This window comes from Channa argus, chromosome 3, assembly GCF_033026475.1.
Source record: "Channa argus isolate prfri chromosome 3, Channa argus male v1.0, whole genome shotgun sequence".
NCBI classification, from domain to species: Eukaryota; Metazoa; Chordata; class Actinopteri; order Anabantiformes; family Channidae; genus Channa; species Channa argus.
In genome coordinates this window covers 26,897,868-26,921,816 of record NC_090199.1, presented here as the reverse complement: position 1 = coordinate 26,921,816, position 23,949 = coordinate 26,897,868, and the positions used below count along the sequence as shown (strand labels likewise).

The following is a 23,949-nucleotide window of genomic DNA, read 5'->3' as shown; positions in this document are numbered from 1 at the left end:
GAATTTGGGTTAATTGTTGCATCATCATAAATTTCCAGAAAGCAAATAATTGTCCATAAATCCACACTGAAATCCACCATTATAATTCTAAATAATCTAATAAAAGTGGATTAAGTGTCAGACTTCTTTGACCTCTGCTCTAGACCGTGAAACAACAAGAAATGAGAGCTGTAACTCTAAAAAAAGTTGTAAGAGTTAAACTACTCTTATGAAAAGTAAAAAGGATACCGATGGTAGAAAAACACATTTGCAACACGCAGGATTGATTACTGCAGGAAATGTAAAGAGACATGACACCAAATTGTCTCCTCAGTGGCAAAAAGTACAAAGTACAGACACATACACACACACACACAGTACAGCCCCACTGACCAGAGTGGCCGAGGGGGTGACAGATTGGGCCCTTCGAGAGCAAACATGTTAAATAATTCAGCAGCTACTGAAATGCATGCTAACATAAAACGGTTTTATTCTGCAAAGTGACACAAAAGTTTCTTTTTGAAAAGTGCCGCTGTGCCACAGAGAGACAGAAATGGGCTTTAAAGAACAGGCACCTTAAATCTTTAATGAACAGCTGTCACAATGATTGCATAAGACAGAAGGTGGCTGTTTCCTAACAGCGTGTAGGGAAGGTAGCAATGCCAGTGTTTTTCCAGCTAAAATGAAGATGAAAAATTAAGACCTCGGATGACAGATTGGCAAAAGTGCTTTGTGCTGTGAGACAATTCCTGCATCCACGCATTAGGAAAAGGCGACTTTTGTTAACAAGAAACCTATTGTTGTATTTGGAACAAAAGAAAAGCTCTGCAGTCAAATGTGATTTTAAATGAAGAAACAAACCACTGAACTGTAAAGAAGGAGCTCGCAAAAAAAGACACATTCCACGTCTTTTATTAGCTATTACTTCACTTATTCATTTTCCAGGCTTTGTATCATCAATCTAGAATCGTTTTCATCAAGATTTCAGATCTGCGCCCTGCGGTAGGTTTGGATAATTTTGTCAGCTAAAAGCAAAACAGCATGATGTAAACGGATGAGGGGGGCACAGGGGTCCCGTCCCTCCCGTGGCGCTCCACACTGCCGCTCCAGACAGCATGAACTCACTAGAACAGCATGGTAAACTCATGAGATGCAGGCCATAGCGGCTTTGGAAAACCTATCCCCTAGACATTTTCCATTCATAAAATTCCTGGAATTGAGATGAAGGAGGGAAAATAAATCAGCCTGCAGCCTGGTGTCTGTGTTTTTTCATATATGTTTTTTTCATGTTGCTGTGATTGGCAGAATGAGGGTTTAGCCATATGTTTCCTCCTGCCACCACTCTCCACAGCCTCCTTTTGTTTTTCCTATTGACATTAAAGACAGGACTTCCTGAGTGTTTCTTCCAAGTGAAGTGGTTAGAAATGAGAGGCTTTTATGACGTGGAAAGGTCTTCATTACTCTGCATAATACTAAGAGTCATCTATTGATGGAAATTTCCGCATCCCCTCACTAAAAAACAAAAAAAAAAAACAAAAAAAAAAAAACATGACTATAATTTCAGAAATGTCTCTTTAATCTCTCCTCCAAATCCCCTGGGTTTTGTTTTAGTTCTTAAACACTCCGAGTCTCTGTGTACCACAGTGCTTTTCATATTTACTGAAGTAAAGGTGGCCGGATCGAATAAGTCCATTCAATTCCCTTTGATAATCTGCAATTATTCAAGGTGGTTTTTCACTTGTTAATGTCTCACCTCCGCTGCACCAATAGCTGCACCTTGTGAACATTAAAGGATCAACTCTGAAGTAAATGTAAAAAAGAAATTTCATCAGGCAAACAGGAGCAATCCTTTCCTCTGATCTCAGTAATGTTTTAGATTACAGCCCGCGACCTACAACACGACTATAGTAAACTTACAGGGTACCTGTTTATGGCAAACCTTTACAGTACCTATACATACATAACTGCAGATACAGTATCTGAAACTGAGACATCAAGTTTGGGTAATAAGGAGGTAACTACAACTACTACAACTACCCGAACATAAGTAAACAACAAAACTATTATAAAATTTCTACTACGTATATATAGGCTACCGAGGTTCACTGCGGATCCTTACCCACGCTACTGTTCTCTGTTTAACACATGCTCACTACCAAACATTATGGGAACTCTGGACAGAAGCAACAACAGTGTGAAAAAATACTTGGTATTGAGGTTGAAGTAAGGATTATATACACTGTACAAAAAGAGCTGCTAGTTTACTTTTTGGTTACGCGGAGTTGGTTCACCGACGGCCCGATGGGACACTAGTTTTTGGCTTTTGTCGATCGAGAGTCCTCATGGCTGACATTTCACACAGCATAGAGTGCAGTATAATTAATTCAGCCAGGGACTGGAATTAAAATTGTTACTCTGATCTCTTACAAAGCAGATCAATCTGACGGATACTGTCACCACTGAGCCCAAAGCACCTGCGTGGAAAGACTTGTGCAATGTCACTGATACCAAGGCCTAGAGCTGATTAAGCTCCTTGTTCATTAGTTTATTCATCACTTCATAAAATAGCTACACGCCATAAAGTTCCCTCTCATCCCTTAACACGTTTGTCTTTGCCACATTACTGTAACAGTGCCAACCAATGGGACGTGACAGGAGGGGAATTCCATGCGTATCAGGATGCAAAAATCAAAGCTGTGTATATGAATCATCATGCCCACATGTGTGTGCTGACACATGCATATTCACAGATACTAACTAACCCAAGATACTGTGCACCACATGCACTTCAAAACACTGAAGCAATACACTTAAGTTGATCTGAGGCCCACAATTTACAGTTTAGCCATAAATCACCCTTTTCTGTGATGGAGCATGGTCGAGCAAAGTGAGCTGTCCACTTTAGAACTAAAGAAACCAAATCATGTTCATTTCGAAACCAGTTTCACCAAAGTGCTCCACAGGGAACATTAAAATGAAATTAGATGGACTCGTGTTTCTGAAAGCTTTGACTCAAGGCCCGAAATTCTGACATTTATAGATTTAAGTGTTTTGAAATGTAGTTATATTTATTCTTTTGGCTGAGTAAAATTAAGTTTTATTGCTACTATACAATTATTATTATGTTCTCTGAAACAGCTAAGTGATCTCAGCTGCATGTTCAAAGAACCAAAAACATCCCGTAAGCATCTTTTCTATTGGCATCCCGCATAAGTCAATCCTGACAGATCCCGCTCTCATTTGTCCACTGCCGGCATAAAAATTGACCGTGGTTTCTGGTTCATGGGTTGCATTTCAAAGAGTTGGTATGATGAAAAACAAAAACAAATTGTTTTGGGGTGGATTGAGGTGATGGCAGAGGCCCCGCTGTACTGTCAAATTACTGAACAGAATCTTCGCCGTGTTTTGAATTTTTGAATCTCCTGTCTGAAGAGTAAGCGGTGCAGAAACTGTTCCCAGCGTGACATCACACCCAACCGTAAAATCGGTCCCAGTTTTGCAGCTGCTGAGGTGAGGTTGTATGATGCGATTTGGAGCATCCCTACCTTTTGTAGACAAAGTTTATATTGTAGCCAGGTGAAGAGCAGATCAGGTTGTTACAAGTGTGCTTCAAACACAGACTACAACACAATACAGCATCTCACACTTGAAAACTTGAGTAAACTGGGGACAACACACGACTATAAGCTCTGGAGACAAACCCCGAAATTCCACAAGAACTGAAATTCTGTTGGCAGAAACCACCAGCTTTTATTTTATATGTGAAGTACTGTAGCAGCAAGATATTGGATACAGAGATATGGACAACCCAACTATAAAGGCTACAAAGGGAAACGGAAGACTAAAACTATTTAAAAAAAAATAGGCAGTGATCATTTGTGATCAGTGATCATCACTAGAATCTTCAAACAGTTCACACTTGCATTTTTTTCTGGTCTGGCTCAGTTGCCAGAGATGACCTGGACCAATTGGTCCAACCAGCCTTCACGACTAAATTACATTCATAATTGGGCAATATAATATGAATTATTAATTAAGCTGTGTTCCCATAGGCTGGTGTTGAACATAGAGGCCACACCTCAAAGCCAAAGCCAGAGTAGAGGCTCATGAAAAATTCTATTTTACTTTTTTATTTTTTGTAAATAGTTTCTGAACAACATTTCAGGACACAGAGGGATGTGGGCTGTTTGTAAAGATGAAGCTAAAGGTGTAACAACATCCGGTAAATAAAGTGTCACAGATGTATTTTAAATACACTCATATTTATATATAAACACCAACAGCAAACAAAACAACAACAAATTTTTAAAACCAGTAAAAAAAGTTGACAATGTTTGTAGCAAAATTAAAAACCACAGAGTACAGTTTGTGCAGTTTGCATTTACACCATGTTACAACACTTTAATCTCCTTTACATATATAAGCGTAGTAGGTATGCAAAAATTATTTTTGTTATGACATCTTGTAACATCCATTATGGGCATTTTTGTGTGTCTATAGAAATAGTAGAAAAGACTATAGATGTTATAAGACTATAACTTTTTTCTCTCTTCTTTTCGTATTTCCATAAATGCTCTATGTGGGTCTCATGTGTGACCCATGTGGACACCACTGCTAATTGGGATTAGCATATTAGCCACCAAAACAATGTTGCGGTGATACGAGTCTGCGGGGTCCAGTGGCCTTTATTCACCACAGACCCAATAATCCTCCTGTCTCTGGGAGCAAAGCTCATTAAATCTCACAGAATGGAGCCCGCTTTATGAGCTCTGGCACCTCCTGAAATCCTATCATGGCACAGATATATAGCTGTGGCTAGTGTTGGGGGGGGGGGGGGTTACTGGACTGCTAATCACAGAACCAGTGTTTGGACTAGCTGTTTAGCACGCATCACTGACCCCCAACACCCCAGGGCTAAACCCAAACAGCAGAAGTGCCCCGACCGTACAGGACAAAACAGAATCACAGAAGTCTCCGCCCTGAACGCACGCACACACACACACAAACACACACACACACACTCACACATAAAAAACTCCTGAGTTACAAGATTTTCCTTCATCTTTGCTTCTAGATTTGTTAGTTGTTAGTTAGTTGGAACCACATGATCCTCATTCATAAAACACTGGAAGCACACGTCTCAGTTTTAGTACATCTGGACATGAAAAAAAAAGACAGCACCACTACAAATGTGTTTGATTTAGCATCTTCCACTAAAGATTCGTAGGATGTTACACTAACAACTGATTTTATTGGCACCAGAGTGTTTACTGCTTTATTTTGCTCTCTTACCAGCTGACGGCTCCATGGGTTATGTTGTAGCAACATGTCCTTTTATTATTACTATTTTTATTGTCTATCGTCTTTTATTTTCTTCTTTTTGTGTGTTTTGTGCACTCTTATTGTGAATTCTATGCAAGCCATACTGTCCCTTATGGGACAGCAAAGTTGGAATTGGCTAATAAAAGTTTGAGTGTTTGATGCACAGAACATCTTTTCGGGACACGACACAAGGATTTTGTTTGTTTCTATGTAGTGTTGGCAATTCAAGGCACATACAGTACTACTGCAATCACACACACTGAATTTGTATCTAAATAGATCATTAGATTAAATGCTTTTCTGCCATGAACAGTTGTGATTGGGTGCTATATACTTCAGTGTGAGCGCTGATGTGTCTGATGTCATATCAGATCACTGATGACCTATCACAGAATTATATGACTTTTGGTTGCTGTTGGCCGATTGTCCTTAAACAAGCGACAATAGCATTGTACTAATAGAAAGCTGCATGTTCACATAATCTCTGCATGAGTTGAATGCGAAGCTCTCACATGGGAAAATGGAAATCACATAATGACAATGTAATTACATAACAGAAAGGCATTGTCAAACCTTTAAAGAGCTACTCATATAAAGGGCAAAAGTGCTCATGCCTGGCTTTTTAGCACAGTTAGACATGGTCCACCTGCAGCTGCAATACAGCATTAAAAATAAAGGCTGTAATGCAAGAGGTTCTGAGGCACTGGTTCATTTCTACCCCCCACCCTTCTCCATGAATCATACTGTATGTGCCTATAACTGAATATCTGACTGGGATAGTTCTCTGCATGCCTCTTGTGCACAGCCACAGTAAAAACATGAACAGTATGTTGAGGCACCCAGCACAGGTGTTGCCTGATTTATTTCTCTATTTTAAGTGTTAAAATCTTTAGTAGAGGGAGGAAGGTTTTACGGGCTGAATCGGAGGAGGAGCCTCAATCTGCTTGTTGTGTTATGCATCTTTATCTGTGGATAGCATCAGTATCACTGGAACATACAGTCCCTAACCTGCTAGTGCCTCTTGCAATACATTTAATACTTTGAGGCAGAACAGCAAGGGTATCTGTGTTGAATATGTATGTGGTTATGTATTAGTGCACTTAGCTACTGTTTATGAGGCCTCAGGCTGCACTGGTATCCACAGACTGCCAATAAGGCTGTTGGTGAAAACTGAAGCCTTGAGCACCAACAGAGAGAAACAGGGAAGCAGAGAGGAAGGAAGCCCGTTTTTATAGGTAATGGTTACTGATGAAGCCTAGTGATAGCATCAGTGGTACCATTAAGAGAAGGCTCGATGATGCTGTGGCCCCATTTCATATATTAGTGTCTCCTGAGGGATTTATAACATTTTTATCCGATATTCCAGACCAACAAATAAATAAATAACAGTATGAAGACTGTGAAAATCAACACGCAGAGACCTTTGTTTAAAATTAAACAAGGAAGTGACTTCCATTGTTTTATGGTGGTTAAGTGATCTGACATCTGGCTGTTTGATGTTCATTAGATTAGGATTAGGACTCTCTTAAGCCTCTGTGTCTGAGTGTGTTCTCTCTGCAACAAGTGCGTGCGTCCTACTCTTATTATTACTCTGCGACATTGTAGTGGTCTCTGTGTGACCGTCTACACAACACCACACAGGAGGCTGCTGTGGATGAAGAAAGCAGGCAAAGCTGAAAGTTGCCAAAGTTCTGGGCCAAAGCTTCCGAAAACACTTTATCGGAAGCTTTGTTGTGCAGAGCGCATACTGAGTTCAACTTGTTTTTATGTAGGGTTCCATCCGCCATCCATCCATTTTCTTCCTCTTATCCAAAGTGGAGTAAGGGTTAGTAAGGCTTTTCCAGCATCCTTCTCCCCAGCAAGGATTTCCAGCTCTCTCAGTGAGACCTCTAGCCGTTCCAAGGCTAGATGAGATATATCATCTTTCCAGCAGGGTTCTGGGTCTAGGACCACAGGAACTTCTACCTGCCGGGTGTGCCTGGAAGACCTTCGATGGGAGTTGCCTAGGAGACATTCTGATAAGATAAGATGACCAAACAACTTCAACTGATTCTTTTTGATGTGAAGGAGCAGCAGCTCTACTTCAAGCTGCCCTTAGATGTGCAAACTACACATCCTGTTACTAAGGCTGAGCCTGGGCACCTGAGGAAACAAGTTGTATTTGCAATCTTATACTTTTAGTCATTACCCATAGCCATTGTTTGAGGATGGAAACGTAGACTGACTGGTAAATTGAGAGCCTTTTATGTTATATTTTTACTTTATATATACAGCATCTTATTATTGATGCACATTAGATGGCAGAGGAGAAGGCAGTGGTGGAGTTGGATTTCCCATCTGACTAATGATCAAAAAGGACGTGCACACTAGTATAGCTTTTTCCCATTTCGCAGATGGATTGGAGAGTTAATAACTCTGGCAATATACTCCATTCCTCTACAATAAAAATAAGGGCCGTCCCAACCTTTGTCCCGTGTCAGTGCATTAATGCTGTTGGTCAGCGTGCTCGTGTGCTAGAGTAGAAATAGGGACAGTGGGTGTTTGTTGTAAAAGCAGGGTTATCCTTGATTTGTTGAAGCTGATGTGAATTAAATCCAGCTGGTTTTCTGTTGTTGTATGGAGGTGCACATCTGAATTAAGCCATATTGAAGCACATTTAGAAAGATGAATGACAGGGGGGAATCCTACCTACCTAAATTCCCTGACATTCTCAAACATTCAGTCAATACCACAATACTATATCATCAATGTGTGCATGTGCCAGGTCAGATATAAAGCACTGTATACAGTAGTAGCTTTGCATGGCAAGACATCCCAACCCTTGTAGGAGCACTGTCTAATCTGCCACTGTTCACCATACAGCAGGTTAACAGCTTTTGAGCTTGTTCAGAACAGAAAAATGGTGTGAAAAATGCTACAGTTATTTGCTGAAAACCCCAAAGAGACAGGAAAGAGGTTATACTTTGTGTCAGTTCAAAGACAGACCTGTAAATTGTTGGTGAGTCACCAGCAGGGAGGAAACACTTAATGGCAACATCCATCTGTCATATCTGTCCATTTTCAAACCGTTTTAAATGCTGGGTAGCGCTACTGTAAGTCATCCCCCGCAGGGCTGGTCTCCTTTTTTTCCATCTGTTCTGGTGAGCAGAATGTTCAAGCACGTGGAGTTCTGAGGAACATAAGGAGATTTGTTCTTACTTCCTGGTAACTAAGTAAGTATTTGTAGACAGGATGCGTCCAAGTTTTTTTTAGAAAAGGAGTTGGCTTTTTAAACAAATAAACTCCATGTAATGCGGATTCTTTTTTTTAAATCAGTGCTTATTTAGCTCCATGCACAGAATAATGCAACTTTGCCACAATCTCAGCTAATTTTTAAACATGTGAATCTCAGTATTAACTTTAAGGGGCCACTCCCCTGTATCCAGGCTGTTCCTGCTAAAGACAGGACTCGCACAGCACCGCACCCTGGTGTCTATCATGAAAGAAGGAGCCAAGGAAATGAGGCCAATTTCCCTGTTGGGGCCCCAGTAACCAGAAATGGCCCGTAGTTTTCCTAAAGAAGAGCCATTAGGCTATGGCCACTTCCTGCCAGGTGTCCCCCAAGGGTGTTTTTGGACCATAGTGTTTCTGGCTGTGCTGGCTATATTGCATTTTAACTGGCCGTGGCATTTCTTTGGCCCTGCAGATTTATGCCTTACTAAATAACCTCACCATGCTCCTGCTTTTTTTCTATTTTAAAAGAGGCTAAACAAACAGTACGCTCAATGATAGACAGGAGTTCAAGTTAGAGTGATGACCTCAGGCTGGAAAAAAGGAAAAAAACCTGGAAGTGAATTGCTACAGAACGGCTACTGTATAGGAAGAACGGATGTACTGGCCAGACGACTGGGGCCACTGAAAGAGGCTCGCTGTGTTTCCAACGGCAGTAAAACAGAGCAGGCCTAAGCTGCAAGCACACGCAAAGTGTGCAGGGTAGACTGGAAGTTAAAGAATTTCCGTCCCAGCGTTAGTGTGAGAGAAACAGAGGTGGCTAGTGTCTGCCAACAAGAACCGCTCTCTCTTTTTCCACAGGGGAGAAGTTATGGCGTGATTTGCATAACATCCAAACCACTCTATTTGTGTCTCCACATGAGGGTGCGTGTGTGTGGCCATCTAGTTAGTACGATCTACCTCAGCGACTGCTCAACCCAGGCACACACAGACACAGTGGCACACGTCATTCAATTTCCCACCTCAACAAGTGAGCCATCACGCTGGGCACAGTGGGAGGAAGGCTGGTTGCGCCACAGCAATTCAAAAACCAGCACCTGACATATCCACTCCAAACTGCTACGGAACTCGTGCACATACCATGGTCAATCAAACCCTAATAATATCTTTGCCTCAGCTCAAAATTACAGTGGGAAGGGTCATTTTGTGTCTGTCAGCTCTGAGGTCCACATTTCATATCCACCGCAGACTGGCTGACCACCGCAGATAAATGGAAGCTCACAAGTGCATCTGGAAACTTATTGGTTACATTTAAACATCACACCTCAGTCTCTTTCTGGTAGACCCTGCCGTCACAATGAAGGGGTGCAGGGACGCATCGGTAATCAGGTAAGCGCATACAGTATCTAAGAAGCGTTGCCATGCTCCAGATTTTATTAGCTACGCCGCTAATGAGAAGGCATTATAGAGGTCAGAAATAACCTGGCAGTGGGTAGCGAAGCTTCATCTCAGCCCTGGGTGCCGTCAGTTATAAGAATATATGGACTGTGGCTGCAGCCAGCTTAGCTCTCCCTCTACTGTTCTCATGGCCTCATTATCGCACAATCACGCCTCACTAGTTACAAAGCTGCTTCTGTCTGCCTGGCTGCCAGTCCAGACAGGTGGGAGGGAAGACAGAGAAAAAGGCTTAGACCAACACAGAGCGAGACAGCTGTACTTAGAGGTAAAAGGGCACAGGTCAAGGCTGTGAGGGTCTTAACAGAAAGGACGAGAGGAGAGGAAAGGAAGACAAAAAGGAACCAACTCACAACTTAAAAGAATATGAAAAAAAAAGAAAAAGCTGAAAAGCAGAAGGGAAGGTAAACGAGAGGGTAACCAAGATGGAGGCCAAAAAAAGAGTGAAGGGGGTGCAAGAGTTTGTGGACGAATGTGGCAATGTTTTTCTTTCTCCTCCCCCTCCTTATTTTCCATCTGAGTTACATGGTCATTTGGCAGTACTGGCTGAGACCACCGGCATGTTTCCAGTTGGCCGTGTGGTCGGCTGCCTGCCGGTTTGTCTGTCTGTCTGCCTGGCTGCAGGTTCTCACCGTCTTCCTGGTCATCCGCTCAGTTTCTCTTCCTGTCTGTCTTTCATCCACGGATTGTTTGTCTGTCTGTCTGTTTGGCTGGTTGACAGATTCTCACTGGAATAAACTTAGCAAAGCACAGCACTCATTTCCCCTCTACCACAGAGTCCGAATTTCACAAACAGGTCACTAAAACAACCCTGACATATGTGAAACATATGGAATTCTGCTGCATATATTTTCCTGACATATTGGGGTGTCTCCATCTCCTCTGAAAATTACTTCTGTCAATCTGAAATTTTTGGATTTCCTTTGAAAATGGTAACGGTTTAAATAGATGTCCACTGAGACGAATGCCATTATTTACATTTAATCATTTGGCAGATGCTTTTATCCCAAGTGAGGTACAAGGCAAGAATAAATATTAGTCTAAGTGTTTCTGTTTCATGAGATGCAAGTGCAAGAAAGATCAGATAGGAAGATGTTTTTTCTGTGCATCATTTTTTTAAGCGCATTTCACCACAGACAACACAACTTCACTGTAATATTTAATCATAAAATGTATGATTAAATATTATATACAGTAAAAATGACAACATATGTAGCTTGTACCTCATGCTCACATGCTTATTCAACAGAAAAGTTCATTGATAATAAGCAGTGTTCATTTTATCACCAAAAACTAATTAGTTTATCAATTCAAAGTCATATTCATCAAATTGCAGAATTTGTCGAATCATACACTGAAGCTCCTCATCAGTGAAGTTTTTTTCTACCACCCAAAATATCAAAAGGTTCAAAAGTTAATTTAACAACCTGTTGACATTCTTTCCCGATATACCCTGCATCCCAATTTTAATTTCCCAATTTCTGCCAATTTCCCAATTTTATCAAATAATTTTAACTAACTTCTAAATCAGGTGCCCAAATGAACCGTGTTACAAACTAATACCACACACCTTCCTTTAACAAACAGTGCTGCACAACAGCTTGAAGCGAGCACACCAGATAAGTTTTACTTTGGCGTTTTGATAAGTTATCAGCCAAAAGCTGATACAATCTGCTGCCAGTGATGACAATTCACATCTTCTGTAATAAACGCAAAGCCCAGTGTACCCATCCGCATGTCATGTGTTTTGAAAGCAACTCAAAAGTAAAGTTGTTTTATATTATTGTGTGGAATTAAAAAATGCATTCAGCCTCGGGCTTTTGTCTGACAGCACGTCTACACTGGTTGGAAAATGGATGTCATCCTTTTCTTTATATGGGCTCCATAAAAACACAATGACATTGGAGATCTTACATTTATTTCTGATACAGCCAAACACAATATTGCACACACACACACACACACACACACACAGGACCTAAACCTTTGGATTGGTTGTCTCTTATGTGCAGCAGGACGCCCCCTTACATTCAACCCGATGGATGAAGATTGGAAGACTGGTTGTCTCAGGATGGGCATCCACATGCCAAAACATTTGCCAAATTAAAAATGCAAATTGTGACTTTCACACCGACAATGACTGGATCGGTCAGGGTTAACAGCGACTGCCACCGGTGCACACCGGTACATACTACAGGGTACAGGTGGAAATTGGGCTACTGTTGGTCGAAGGAGGAGAGGAGGAAGGTGTGTTCGTAGGCAGAAAGAGAAGAGGAAAGCTAAGAATTTAGGACTGACAGTAGGGACTTTGAATGTTGGTACTATGACAGGAAATGCAGAGAAGGAAGGTAAATGGTAAATGTTCTGCACTTACATAGCACTTTTCTACCTATTGGCACTCAAAGCGCTTTGCACTGCTTCTTATTCACCCATTCACACTCACAATCACACACACACTCTTACACCGATGGGGGAGCTGCTATGCAGAGGCAGAGCTGGAGGTAGCAGAGCTTAAGATGTTGAGGTTCTCTTTGGGAGTGACGAGGATGTTGGAGATGAATTCAGAGAGGCCAGATTGAGGTGGTTTGGACATGTTCAGAGGACAGACTGTGAATACATCGGTTGAAGGATGCTGAGGTTGGAGCTGCCAGGCAGGATGTCCAAAGAGGAGATTTATGGATGGAGAAGAGGATGCAGAGGACAGGGTTAGATGGAAGCACATGATTCGCTGTAGCGATCCCTGAAAGGGAACAGCCCAAAGGAAAAGAAGAAGAAGGATGAAGACTGTAAATACAGTAACTGTCAGCCGAGGCAATAAATCGTGAAACCTCAGGCTATGAGACATTGTTCCAATGAAAGGTGTTTGGTTCAATTATTCTAAAGAGACACCTTAAATACCAGACTAGTGGAGCAAACGACACGAAGGTCTGATTTATGATGGAAAAAGTGTTAAAGAGTTCCCATCCAGCCAGAGCCAGGCTTGCCATGCCTCCATTAATGGTTATGTTTTGATTTTTGGGAAGGAGGGGGACCGATGCCAGGTCAAAACACACGTTTCCACACCTAGTATTGAACATCCTAAAACCATCTGGAAACACTATCAAAAGTCCAAAATTAGCCTATTAGCTGTCAGAAGTAATGTGATCTCTAAAATCTAAATAGAAAAGTTGGATTTTGTCAGCAGTTAGTCATGTGTTAAATTAGTTCTAGATATACAGCCAACAATCCATTCGAACGTGTAAAGTCTCAAGGTCTTCAGTTTCCAAAGCACATATTTTTGTGTATAGCCTGCGCTGACGTCACTCCGGATTGTAGCACACAGTGCGACAGCACCACATATTACACTGGCATCTGTGCATTAGACTTGGACTCACTGTATAATGTGAGTTTTGGTTCCACAGTTGTTCCATTAGCCAACACACTCTGGCTAAAGAGTAGTTTGCAATAGAAAAATCTGCAGCTGTTTTTTTTTTTTTTTCCCCCTTTTTATTTTATTTATTTTTTTTGTTAGTTTTATAGTGGAAAACAACAGAAGCACCCAAAATCAACCACAGGGCTTAATAATTTACAACCAGCAGAGAGGCGTTAAATCAGATTCAAAGAGGTAATGGGGACAAGGTCACATGTGGCTCACCCTGAGAATCCGTTTTGGTTTAAAAATTCCTCATTGGAAACTTATGTAAGATAAATAACTTATGTCTGCATTTGCGAAAGGGCAAATTTAGATTTTTCTTTCACCTTGATTTTTTCCTTTCTCCACTCTGTCACAAGACTCACAGTAAATGGTCGCAAGAACGTAATAAGGAGAAACTCCGGCATAAGTGAGAAGGATGAAAGTGATGGGAGCAGGCAGTAGTTATCAGGTGTGATAGCCGCACTGTGTATACAACACTTAGCTTGTATGAAGTTCTACAATTAAGCTATGAGCTCTTTTCAGGACTGCAGTCATTCATTTGTCCTTCATGAAACAGAAGTGGCAACAGGAGAATAACCAATCTTGACTAAATACAAATGCTGTGATAACCACAAACAGATGCCAGTGGACAGCACACACAGTAGAGTGTGTTATGCCTTCACAGCAGGAAGTTGGTATGACTTTTTCTTGGTTAAGAACAATGCAAAAGCAGAGTTTTTTTGTGCATTCTGCATCAAGGAGTGTCAGACGGAAAGGGGCGAGACCAGGAGAGATGCAGGGCATGCAGAGAGACTATTATTCTTTTTCTTATTATTGTTCAGATTTCACACCTACAGGCGATTTAGATTTGCAAAGCTGACCAACGTGCATAAAAAGCACAGTGCGTCGAGAAAGTCAACACCCGCAAACTACTAAAAACTAAGGAATGCAAAATTTATATTATGAAATGATAAGAAATGTTATTAAAGCGGGTGGTTGCGAGAAGTACTAATCTAAATAGACAGTCTGATCCATTTCATTCATGTTAGGGGTGTAGCTCAGTTAATATATTGCAGGAGCTGTAAGTAGTTCGTCCAGGAAATGGATCTCTGGGCTGTTTTGGGTGGGCGCTTTGGGTTAAAACAGATACGGTACTGAAATAACAACAACAACCGCAGCAGCAGAGAACAGCTTGTTTTAATTGTCTCTGAAGTGGAACAGCTGGCTGCGAAAACTGGGCCTCACACAATAACAGCGAGACGAGAGGAGAGAGAGGAGCAGAGCCACAGAGCAGAATTGGTGCCCATGGCCAGGGGTTAGGCTCAGGCTAAAACCTCCCCTCCGTGCAAGTTTCTCCTCACTGATATTAGAATGACTTAGACCTCTATTCCAAACTAGGATCCAGTGATCTGATTAAATCAAAACATGCGATTCCATTAACATGGATTAACCACTTTCAAATAGCAGCATACATTATCATACATCTTTATTACCTTGGGTGTAGCCCACTACTGATGGAAACACCCAGCTACGTGGGGCCACTATGGGACCCTCATTCCCTTTAGCTCACACACGATTTGCTTTCCACTACACTACATCCAACATTTGCACCTTCTTGATAAGCGACAATACATAATTATGCCACTGAAATATAAGTATTACTACTATCTCTGTGTAATCGCTACTAGAGTTGCTCCCTCTGAAGTGGTAATAAATTTAATAAATTCTCTGAGCACTGGATATGGAGTGGTCACCGATTTCTCACTGATAAGCTCCTTGGAAAGGTCAAACTCATCACATATTCTTCATAACAGAGGCAAAGCTTCTGTTTTCTTGGTGCAGCACTCTGGTATCAGCAGCACAGGGGTTGGATAAGGTGACGTGGCTCTTTCCACATATTGGGTTTCACATGTGAAATTCATTTTAGCTTTAATTTCTTTTGCCACGATGTGGTGCACGTCATGGTCCACATAAAGCAGAGGTTTTTATTGCAGTCAAAACTGGTATTGATGGTACTACACGAGTCTTCTGGGGTCTCTGGAAAGCCATTTATCAGAAATAGTCATACACGTAACATCTGTGTTAGGATGGACGGATGGATAATGAATGTTTGCTGAATAATAATGGATGTCCTGTCTCTGTAAGAGTGAGGAAGCTGACACAGTTAAATAGACTTAAAGTGTTCAAACTTTTAGAATATATGTTTCTATTACTGTTTATTATTATTAGTATTAATCTAATATACAATAGCCTACTGCTAAATGTGTTCGAGGTTCTGTTTGTTATTAATGCCACAGATAACTAGTCATCTGGTGTCAATAAAAAAAAGGAAAACTTTTAATGTTAATGTATAATAGATATATAAAGAAAACGTAAGTGTATTAGTCCCACATTAATGAAAGGAAAGTTGTTGCTGGTGAGACCAGAGATGTTGGTCAGCTTACAGACAGTGGCACTGAAGAAAAGACAGGAGGCAGAGCTGGAGGTAGCAGAGCTTAAGATGTTGAGGTTCTCTTTGGGAGTGACGAGGATGGACAGGATCAGGAATGAGGACATCAGAGGGACAGCTCATGTTAGATGTGTTGGAGAAAAAATGACAGAGAGGACAGATTGAGGTGGTTTGGACATGTTCAGAGAAGAAACTCTGAATATGTTGGTAGAAGGATGCTGAGGTTGGAGCTGCCAGGCAGGAGGTCTAGAGGAAAACCAAAGTGGAGACATGAAGTTAGTTGGTGTTAGAGAGGAGGACGCAGAGGACAGGGTTAGATGGAGGCACTGGATTCGCTGTGGCGACTCCTGAAAGGGAACAGCTGTAAGGAAAAGAAGACTAGTCGCACATTAATATTCCTTTTGTATGAGTTCACGTCACAAGCGGTAGCTCAAAGCTCAGTTCATACATACAGAAATAAACCTTTTCTCATTCAAAGTTTACAAATTGAAATTCTGAGTCACCAATGACAAAAACAACATTTTCCATAAAATGCTGGTGTCATTGTGTCAACCTCACCCACATTCACGTTATTTTGACACCCCAAGCAAATTATTGATAGGTCGGCAGGTAGACTTCATTAACTCTAGCTATGATGACTTACTTGCTAAATACATGTGGCACTGAATCGGACATTTTGTATAGTCAGAAATAAATGGTAACGCAATGGAACATGGAATGGTGCACAATGACAAACAAAACCAATGTGGCTCATCATATAGGCTATGTTGAAGTGAAGAAAAGCCAAAAGGCATGGAAGAAAGTACGGCTTTATGTTGTGTGTACGTTTTGTACATACGGTGTAAATTCATTTTCATTGCTTGTGGCGCTCCAGAGAAAAGCACCATAACACAGACGCATCACAGCTTGGTACTTTTCCTCAGGTTTTGTGCATATGCATGTGTACAGCAGTGGGTAATGCTGCAGATGAGAACTACTAAAGACAACGGGATGTGTGGAAATCACAGCGTGAGCTCTACTGTACTGTAAATAGCATCAGCTGCTGCAGGCATCTGACCATAACGTGCAACTGACACAGCCACCGAGAATTTAAAACCAATGACACACACCATCATTAGCGGAGCAGAAAAATGAGCTGTGTGAATTATGATTCACCCTGATTCCTGGATCTGGACAACTTCAGATCCAAGTAGAGGCTCTAATGTCAGTGTGGCTGTTGATGGGGCATCACAGATCCAAAGCCTGCTGATTATTTCTACTTCCTGTTCTAATGAAGCCACAGTCGATCAGTCCAGGACACTTAGCCGCCTATAGTACAATGTGTGCATGCATTTGAATGGACCTCAGCCTATATTTATATATGACAGGTGGCCATTAGAGCTGCAGCAAATGCAACAAAGTATATCAAAACCTTATGAAAAAGAAAGTAAACATACAATCCAACAACTTAGATGTAACCTTCTCTTACATCTGTAATTTATCCTGATTTCTACAAAGCTTTTATACCTAAGCTAAAAGAGTCGGATATAATCCAGGGAACAAATTACGTTCTTGCGACAAAAGATTTCAAATGAGTTTTTAACCTGATATACTGCAACAAAGTGCTGGTGAGAACAAAGGCCTGTCTGTTTCCTTGTTATGAATATTCAAATGAGATGTTCAATTTGTGTTGGGGAGATTATTAGAAAGCTACAGGAGAGTGCGGGATTCTCCCTAAAGCCTGCCTGAAACCATGTTATGCACTAGACTGAATGACTTGCTGAGATACCATTTCTGAAATTAAAGTGGGATCTCCCCCCTGCTCCCTTAGAAAAAAAAGGAAAGAAAAAAATAAGAGTCAGCCTGTTGGCATTCTAAGCCGCTGGCTAAATCCAATATGTCTGCTGAGTAAGTGTTTCTGAATTCTGCTCAGTATGGCAAAGCTTTACACAACTGCAGAAGTCTGAACTTTGGGGAGGGGGAAGGGACCTAGGGGCAAGACAAAAAATAAAAATAAAATCAATGGGGAAGTAGACAGGCTGTCCTCCATCTTTGATTCCTGCTGTACACTTTGTGGCACACTTTAAACAAGAAATTATTAATATATTCATCTGCATGGTTGAATATTGTAACACTAACTATGCAATATTTGATATTATATCAGAGCCGTTCTGACTCACAAACCAAATCACATCAGATACACACAGTCCTCGCGCTGGGAATGACACACCATCTTTGTATTTTCACACTTCTAAATGAACCGTACAGTCGTATCACACTTCACTAGCTCGGCATATTTCAAGCTTTGCAGCGGCGGCGGATTTGACCGCAGCAGAATTCCACACAAATCCACCGTCTTTGCTGTACTGTAAACATCATTTCTGTTGCCTCGCACCACTGGGCAGCTCAAGGACCTGCAAAATGTTGAAGAAAAGGATGACAGACACACGCAAGACTGGATCCTACATTTTAAATCATTTAAAAAAGCGATCAATCAGTTAGATCCAAGGACATTCTATATGCCTTACACTAATCTTTGTGAGGAGAGAGGACATTCTTTTTTACTGGTCACTGACCTTTTTGGGGCTAAATCTACAAGCTGTCATTCTTTGCTAACTATTTAACTCAAACATGGTGCTAATAGCAAATATAGTGTTAAGATCCAATGTATTCATTCCCAAAATCATAGATGCACATCTAGAAATTGCCATTATGTGTTCGTGACAGTCATCCGCAGTCTGCCATTACACACGGACTCTGGTCCTGCAACTGCATTTGCCGAAAATCAATCAGATATATTCAAGAAGTGTTCAACAGACCAGTACTGCTACTAACACTTATGCCTCACAGCTAAAAGGCCACCGGTTTGAATCCTCGCCAGTCGGCTGCCGCCTTTATGTGTGAAGTTTGCACGTTTGTGTAGGTTTCCTTCAGCTTCCTCCCTCAGGCCAAAGACATGAATAATAGCTTAAATGGTGACTCTAAATTGCCTGTAGGTGTGAGGTGTGATTCTGAAATAGACTGGGGATCGGTTCAGGGTGTCACCACTGACAGCTCGGCTCATCTCCAGCACCCAACAAGTGGTAAAGATAATGGCTACACGGATGGATTATGTCTGTTTTAAGTTTAAGTAAATATTTGTTGGTTTCAGCAAGTTTGAGAATATGGTATTTCACTTTTTTTGTGTATTTCCTTCTGTCTCGTACCGACATGTATTTATGCAGATTAACGCACACACGTAGACTATTACAGTTCAGTAGAGCACAGGAAAGTCTAATAGACGATACATAAGCCTTAGCTATTAGCTACCAGCATTAGATAGTGTACCTGACAGGTGAGACTAAACAAAATAGATCTTGACTGTGAAGACAGATTGTATGAGGTTTAAATTCATAGATTTAAGTCCTCAATTCATTACAAGGTAGCTGGAGACTGCCAGCTGCCTGATGTCAAGGGACACAGAAGTTCTGCAAGTTGACAAGTCTATTACAACTTTCGAGACTCCTGTCAACTTGTGTTACAATTAAATGACTTCTTTCAAAAGAGCTATAGTCAAGGAAAAACAAGTACTATGACCCTTTGTATGTGAGCTGCATTAATGAGCTGTGGAGCCTCACAGTAACACTTGCAAGTGACTTCTCACACACATACAAGTTTTGATGCTGACTGCTTCAGCAGGTCACATAAACAATTTTATTTCTTTCATTTTTAATTCTTTTTACAGAATATGGCGCTGCAAGAATGTGGAGGCTGTAAATGTCATGACAAATGTGTTTTCTCCTCTGCAAACTTGAATTGTGACATTCACGCACGAAAGCTTTCCCAGATTCCCCCACGGATTTCCGAACACAAAGAGCGCCACACACGGTGACGCGAGGGGCATTAAAGTGTGCTTGTGGCTCAGTGGCACCCAGATATGCTACACTTTAAGATAAGAAACCATTAAAAAGCCAACAACAGCTGCACCCTGAAAGACTTGTGATTTATTACTTGTTATGAGTGTCTGGATGTATGTGTGTGTTGTGTGTGTCTCTAACAGATTATTTAGTGTGTGTATATTTGCAACAAAGTGTGTGCAGTCACTTTAGAAGTCCCTTCTCCCACCTCACATTCCTGCAGACATCACTCTGCACAGAGCACTGCTGAAGTGTCTCACACACACACACACCTCTTTCTCGCAGCCTTTCAGTGACTCACTGCACCCTGGTCAAAGAAAAGAGCCTTGTGCATTTATTACCTGTTGTACAGTACGCCTACACTCTGTGGAGCAGCCGTGAGAGGGGGACGGCCAGACAGACAGAAGAAGAAGAAAAATAAAAAGCTAAAATGAAAATATTGGGTGCTGCATACAGCTCACAAGTAACGTTAGGACAGTAGTAGAGGAAAAGAGGGGAAGAAGTTTTTTCCTCATCCAAAGATAAACCAATGCAGTAACTGTTAAAATACTGTCTCTAAGCGCCACCAGCTGCATTTCAGCTGAGGTAAATCTTGTTCTTCAGAGCTCCAGAAAAATAAAGAAAGAAGGGAAAAGCTCAGGGGCAACTTGTGGAGAAGCTCTGAAAACGAAGTGCATGTAAGAGGAAGGAAGAAGAGCCGACATGGCACAGTACTTCCTCCAGGTTCGGCACTGCAACACATGACGACGTCATCCACCAATGATTAGAGGGGCATAAATCAGAAGCCCTGGCAACATGTAGGAGGCAGACACACTGTAACTACTGCGTGAGAGTAGGGAGTTGGTTTGTTAGGTCATGATTACAAGAAATGAATACCGAGAATGAAATCAGAAATGTTTTGGCGTTTGGTGTTTTAATGACATGTAGATTGAACATGATTCGGCTGGTGTCCACTTATGAATCCACTAATAATGTTACTCAGTGTAACAGGGTCATTAAAAGTCCTGCTTTTTAAAGAATGCACTGCATGAAAACTAATCCTCTACGATACTTTTGCATTATTTTGCAACATCGGCTGAGGAGCTTGTTCGTATAACACTCAACCAAGATATTCATTCTGCTCTTTATTAAAATGCCAAGAAATGTGTATATATATAAATGTATAAATGATGTTGACCTTTTTGACACTGCTTAGGACAAATCGAATACCATTTGATCATTTTTGTCAAATTCCTATGAGCAAAGCTTATTTGCCATCCATTCTGGAACAAATTGCATTTTAATAATATGGAGATATTAACTCAGTCATGCTACACAGTACTGTGTATAATGGGTTGTAGTTCAGCAACAACATGATGTAGTGAATTTATAAATAATACAGTTATTAAATGAATCTTACTTACAACTTATTTTACCCCTTAGTGCACATCTGTGCAGATTCACACTCACATGAACACGTCTTAACATTATAAATTAAATTGTCAGATCACAATTTTTTCTCTAAGATGGTCTGACACACTCAAACTCCCTAAGCTGCACAAACACTCTCCAATGAACAATATAAAAACCGTGACATGAAGCATGTTCTGTAAGAACTGTCCTTTGTGTTGCTCACATCAAAGAAACCCCTAAAAAGAAAATCTCCTCGTATTCATCTTTAATTGGGTTGTTCCTTTACGGCAGTGAAATGTCCCTGACTAACTGCAGCTGTTTGAACAGAAGTCTCTTTCTGTAGTACAGTGGATAGTTCACATCAAAGTGTATTCATATTTCAAAGACCCACTGCATTAGGACAAGACAGGTGAGTCTTTGGTCTTTCTGGGTCAGGATGAACTGCAAAGCTTGTTTCTAACCTATTAAAAGATTCGAGTAGGAATACTCTCAATAAATAATGTGTGACTGGTTTGTAATGAAGTTGAGCTGCTCTCATTCATTTCGAATGTGAAACACAATGGCAACACACATCATCACTGGCAGAAAACACTTTTACTCGCGAGGCCTCAGGCCGCGACCTGTCTCCCATTTTTCCATGCTGCCCTTTCATCCACCCCAAGGAAGATTAAAGACCACTTCACACATCCACCAAGAGGGCCACACTTAACGACCCCATTTTAGGGGTTTAGGGTCGTAATCTTTATATCTTGATGCCTCCCCCTTTCTTCCCAACCTCCAACCTTAATGAGCCAATTCAGGCCAGGGTGGAACAAATCCACTCCCACAAAGGATATAACTGGGTTCCCTAGCCGCCTTATTCAGACCGAAGAAGCTGCTTAGATAAGTAGCGAAACGTTTCGAACAAAGAAAAAAGAATTCCAGTTTACATGATTCAATCTTCGGATTGCAGGAATAATCTGACACATACCACCACACCTGCTTTTGGATGTTACCAGTTGTTTTTTACCACCATATTGACCAGTATGATGCAATATTTTGTGCGCTAATGTTGTTTAGGTTTTCTACTGGACGGCTCAAAGATTTCAACTGGAAGGTGACGGAAGATGCTGTTTCCGGCTCTTTTTATTTATTTATTTATTTTTTTGGGTGGTGTGTGTCTAGCTGAGAGACATTAAGGGAAAGATAAATAGTGATAGATTTGCCCCTGTTTAAAGCGCCAAACTCTGACTTTGGGCAAACTATGGTGAAAAAACGAGGAGAAATCTTCTGGAGAAAATAGGTTTTTTGTAATCAGCTATATCAATGAAAGCAGCTTTTCCGTTTACGTGAAAAAAAAAAGTCTCTCTCATTAGTGCATGAAAACGCAGAGTTTGACTAAAGTAAAAACACTGAGTAGCGATACCAAATGGATCAAAGTGGGTATCAGTCCCGTTTTGACACCCACCTATCACTTCATTTGTGAATGAACAGAGCCAACACAAATAGCACCCTTACCTAAATCCCATTTACCATTATTAGTCATTAGTCCAACTAACCAACAGAGCAGCGAATGGAAACTGCGAATAAATTTCCAGCAGCAGCATTGGGAGTGTACGTAGGAGCCTAGCAGCCGTGCTTGAGGGCTACAAAGGTTTATGCTGGTGGGTGAGTGTTAGAAACAGCCTAAGTGGTCTGTTAAACAAAGTCTCTGTTGTTGCTATTTGCACTGAATCAGATTGTGTGACTACATTTTCCTAAGACTACATAAACTGTGTGCTCTCAATGAATGCACACAATGGAGTGTGGGGTTGGAAATCTTTGAAGAGATGCTCAATCTCGTCCTACAAAAACCTGGGTTAAAAAAAAAAAATGAAGCTGAAAGTTCACTGAGTGCATTAAGGTTAAGATTTCCTGTCTTGAAGTTTTTAAAATCAGATATGCAAACATGGCTTCCGGTTTCATTTTCATGTATACGTCAACACACTCTTATCACACACACATTTTCTCTCATTCTCGCTCCTTTATCTACTCTGTCTCTAGGCCACTTTTTGTTTTGTAATACACACCAACCCCCCTCTTCACTTTCCAGTGCTGTCATTTCATCTCTTTGTCCTTCTCAGCTCCATCTCTCTAAGCCTCCCTCTCTTCCTCTGCTCTTTCTTTCCATTTGCCGAACTATGCTCCAATTAGTTTGGCCCCACAAGGCAGCAGTGTACCATGGAGGACTCTTTATAAGGACATCTCCACACACTTAATGATGTCACACATACACACAAAAACACACACAGCTTTGTTAACCTTTAGTTTGTATTGTAATGCATTACTCACCTTTTTTTGAGCAAACTTTGTATAATTTACTTAATACCCCACAGTATTAAGTAGTATCCGTTTCACTGCCATAATCTACTACTACTCTCCTTTCGGCTTATCCCGTGAGTTCGGGGTCGCCACAGCGGATCATTGTCCGCATGTTGATTTGGCACAGTTTTTACGCCGGATGCCCTTCCTGACGCAACCCTCCCCAATTTCTACCGGGCTTGGACCGGCACTGCATCGCTGGGGAGGGGGAATGGGCTGTTAGGGGTTCAGGGTCTTGCCCAGGGACACTTCGACATTTAGCCAGGGCCGGGGGATCATTGTACGCATGTTGATTTGGCACAGTTTTTTTTGTACGCCGGATGCCCTTCCTCCCCAATTTTTACCCGGCTTGGGCCGGCACTGCACAGCTGGGGATGGGAATGGGGCGTTCGGTGTCCACGGACGACATGCCTTACCAACTGAGCTACAGCCACCCCAATTATAATAACAACAATATTAATGATAAATAATATCACTAGAAGCAGGCAATTTACTTTGAAGTAAACTGTGCAAACCTAGAGTATGTAAAAAGC

At 41.3% G+C, this 23,949-nt stretch overlaps 1 protein-coding gene across 8 annotated transcripts in view; it reads right to left on the bottom strand.

Moving 5' to 3' along the window:
- kcnq5b (potassium voltage-gated channel, KQT-like subfamily, member 5b) overlaps positions 1-23,949 on the bottom strand; it is a 112,557-nt gene that overhangs the window by 55,716 nt on the left and 32,892 nt on the right. Inside the window, exon 2 of one of the 8 annotated variants that reach the window (XM_067498539.1) lies at positions 8,287-8,470. The exons of the other annotated variants lie outside the window; for them this stretch is intronic. Within the exon in view, the coding sequence (XP_067354640.1) occupies positions 8,287-8,342 (56 nt within the window). The 5' untranslated portion in view covers positions 8,343-8,470. The remainder of the gene's footprint in view (positions 1-8,286; positions 8,471-23,949) is intronic. 8 annotated transcript variants of the gene reach the window in all.